This window comes from Scaptodrosophila lebanonensis, unplaced genomic scaffold, assembly GCF_003285725.1.
Source record: "Scaptodrosophila lebanonensis strain 11010-0011.00,11010-0021.00 unplaced genomic scaffold, SlebRS2 tig00000024-arrow-pilon, whole genome shotgun sequence".
NCBI lineage: Eukaryota > Metazoa > Arthropoda > Insecta > Diptera > Drosophilidae > Scaptodrosophila > Scaptodrosophila lebanonensis.
In genome coordinates this window covers 11,746,419-11,749,110 of record NW_022060538.1, presented here as the reverse complement: position 1 = coordinate 11,749,110, position 2,692 = coordinate 11,746,419, and the positions used below count along the sequence as shown (strand labels likewise).

Below are 2,692 nucleotides of genomic sequence, written 5' to 3'. Positions count from 1 at the left end.
TCGGTAGGCTCACGTAAAGGGTGTATAATTGCACATTTACAAAGCACTTGCGTGTCTATTCGTATCTGTGTGAGAACAATATTGAAGCAAAACAGCAGCAACAACAACAACAGCTGTGGGCAGCAATTATATTTATACGTTCCTGTTTAATCGGCCTATCCTAATGAAACTTGGCAGAATCACTAATTGAAGGTTCTTGCCAAATTTGAGTTCGAGATTCCGAGAATTACGGGGGTTATGGAAAATAACTTATTGCGGTGGAGCGTGGAGGGACGGAAATTCCAAAATACACATTTTCTGCGTATTCATATAAGGTATCTTGGAATAAAATTTGGTATCCCTAGGTCTTATAGTCTCTGATATATAGGTGATTATACGAACGAAGTTTCCAAAAATTCCTCATAGGGGGAAAATCAAAAAATAAAACAAACTCGTATAGCGAACACACATAAGGCACCTTTGTGCAACATCTGGTTTCTCTATCCCTTAAAGTCTCTGAGATCTAGGGGATCATACGGACGGACCGTCGCGACGGTCTGCCATGCCTCCTTCTGCTTGTTACATTTTTTAGCTCATATACTCTCGTACATTTCATGTACAGAGTACAAAAACTGGAGCGTAGACACCCATCATAAAACCACCACACGCTATTTTTGAATTGGACAGCGAGGGAATGCCGTGCCTTAACTGTAACTGTCCTATAAAATACATCGGACAGCACTAAAGATCGCAATGCCAACACTCGTGCTGTGCCACAGAGGTTATTGTAACGCAATGGCATGCCTGGTAAATACAAGTAGGTAATTGTAGGCATCCAAGATGTTCTTTTAAACTCTGCCAAAATCAATAGGTTCCAAAGTGTTTTCATTTGTATGGACTATTTGGTAAGCTTTATTCTAGGGCTGCTAATCTAGGAATTATTCGCGCTCATATCTTGTGAAATGTGTGCGTTCATAGGTCTTAATAGCAGCCTGTGGCTTGTTAGAAGGGATAGTTGGATTGGCAGGATTCATTTCAATCTGACGGTTGTTTTGTGTTGGTTGAAGTCGCTGTTTATGGGAGCTGAGGCTGTCGAGCTCTAGTTAGAGTCGCTGCTGGTGGAACTTGTGCAAGACGAGTCTGAGGAGCAGTTTGAAGTGGGAGATAAAGGTGATTCTAGAGCCAGTAGAATCCATTCGGGTTGCGGAGAACTCGAACGTGTCTGCAATCCTTCCACCGGACGACGTATCGGAACAACTTCATTTCCTAATATGGCACGACGTTGAATGCCGCCTGCTCCAATAGGTCTAGTGCGCCGAATATAGCGGGATCGATCGCGTCGACCGACGGTGTCGTTGGAGACTATCGTGATGTTAACATTCAAGTTGACAGAAATGTGGCCGTCTCCGCGACCACCACGGCTAATGCTTCCATCTTCGACGTAACTAATACGGCGATTGTATGGATTCTGGTAGTTACGGGTGCGACTGCCACGAGAGCTACGACTGCGGCTACGACTTTGGCTCGAGCTGGAGTTATCGCTTCGCAAGCCACTACGAAGAGCGATCCTTTGGCTGCGCCTGGGTAAGCCGGCGCGTTCGAAGCCACTTTTTGGCGACCACTCTTTCATGATGGGTAGACTGCTTAAGCTATTCTGCTAAGATATAGATGTATCGTTGCTCGGAAAATGTCGCTTCGTAGCTTCTGAACAGGTACGTTGTTATCTGCAAGAATGGGGTCAATAGAATTATGTTAATATCAAAGCTAGGGCAAAAAAAAACATACGGTTATTAGTCTAAAGGATTTATAGATCAAAGCACGTCTAGTTTTCTGGCACTAGATGTTATCTTCATTGCACTTAAGAGCACATTTAATATTAACACAATTATAACCAAACATTTTAGCTTTTAAAATGGCCGTTCTCTCGCTACAAAAAAGCTGACATTTCCCCATCACTAATAAAAATGTAGGCTTATGAAAATATTTCCGTTGTTGTTGTTGGCAGTGGCTGTACTTAAATCTTACGCAAAATTTTGTGAACTCTCCTTAAATACATACATACATATGTATGTATGTACATATGATTCGATAAATATTTCACAATATTTCAACCGCAAGTAACGCTACATTTCGCGCTAATCTGATTCAAAATTGTCACGTGACAGCAAATATGGATGAAAAGTTATATTTTCTTTACTTACCAATCTGTTTGGTTTGATTTTGCCGCAGTAAGTTTACTTTATGGGGATTATATATGTATTTCTCAAATTTATCAGGCGGACTATTTGATGGTCTACAGGCAGAGAGCACCTGAAAGGAAATGTCGCCAGTCGGCATATGTAATTCTGATGATGGCCCTTCGCTGATTGTTTAAGTAATCGAATCATATCTAGTTAAAGGACTACCCACACGTTCGATTTTAGACATGAAATCAAAATATTCAGGATGCGAAGTAACATCCGTACGAATAATAGTGTGTTTTGTATTTAATTTAAATTTAAATTTTGCAGCTAAGACTGATTTTCTAATTACTCAATTCTTCAGATTTAAAACATCAATTCATATCGCTGAAGGCAAATCTGTCTTTTGACTCCCCCATTAATATGATACCAGATGTGAAATTAACTAATGACCCTAAAATAGTATATATTCAAGGTAAAAAATCTCAAATAAACTGTATATAAGAAATCGATAATTCAAGCCTTTTGTGTTA

The 2,692-nt window shown here is 40.2% G+C and overlaps 1 protein-coding gene across 1 annotated transcript; it reads right to left on the bottom strand.

The window, feature by feature from the left end:
- Positions 1–861: 861 nt before the first annotated feature.
- LOC115621563 lies at positions 862–2,296 on the bottom strand. The gene is made up of 2 exons (XM_030515243.1): positions 2,181–2,296; positions 862–1,703 (listed from the first exon to the last, which is right to left on the bottom strand). The coding sequence occupies exon 2, from the start codon at positions 1,607–1,609 to the stop codon at positions 1,079–1,081; it is 531 nt and encodes a 176-aa protein (XP_030371103.1). The 5' UTR covers positions 1,610–1,703; positions 2,181–2,296; the 3' UTR covers positions 862–1,078.
- Between the last annotated feature and the right edge of the window lie 396 nt (positions 2,297–2,692).

Coding starts and splice junctions, on each gene's coding strand:
- LOC115621563 (XM_030515243.1), bottom strand. CDS start 1,609: ATGAAAGAGTGGTCGCCAAAAAGTGGCTTCGAACGCGCCGGCTTACCC.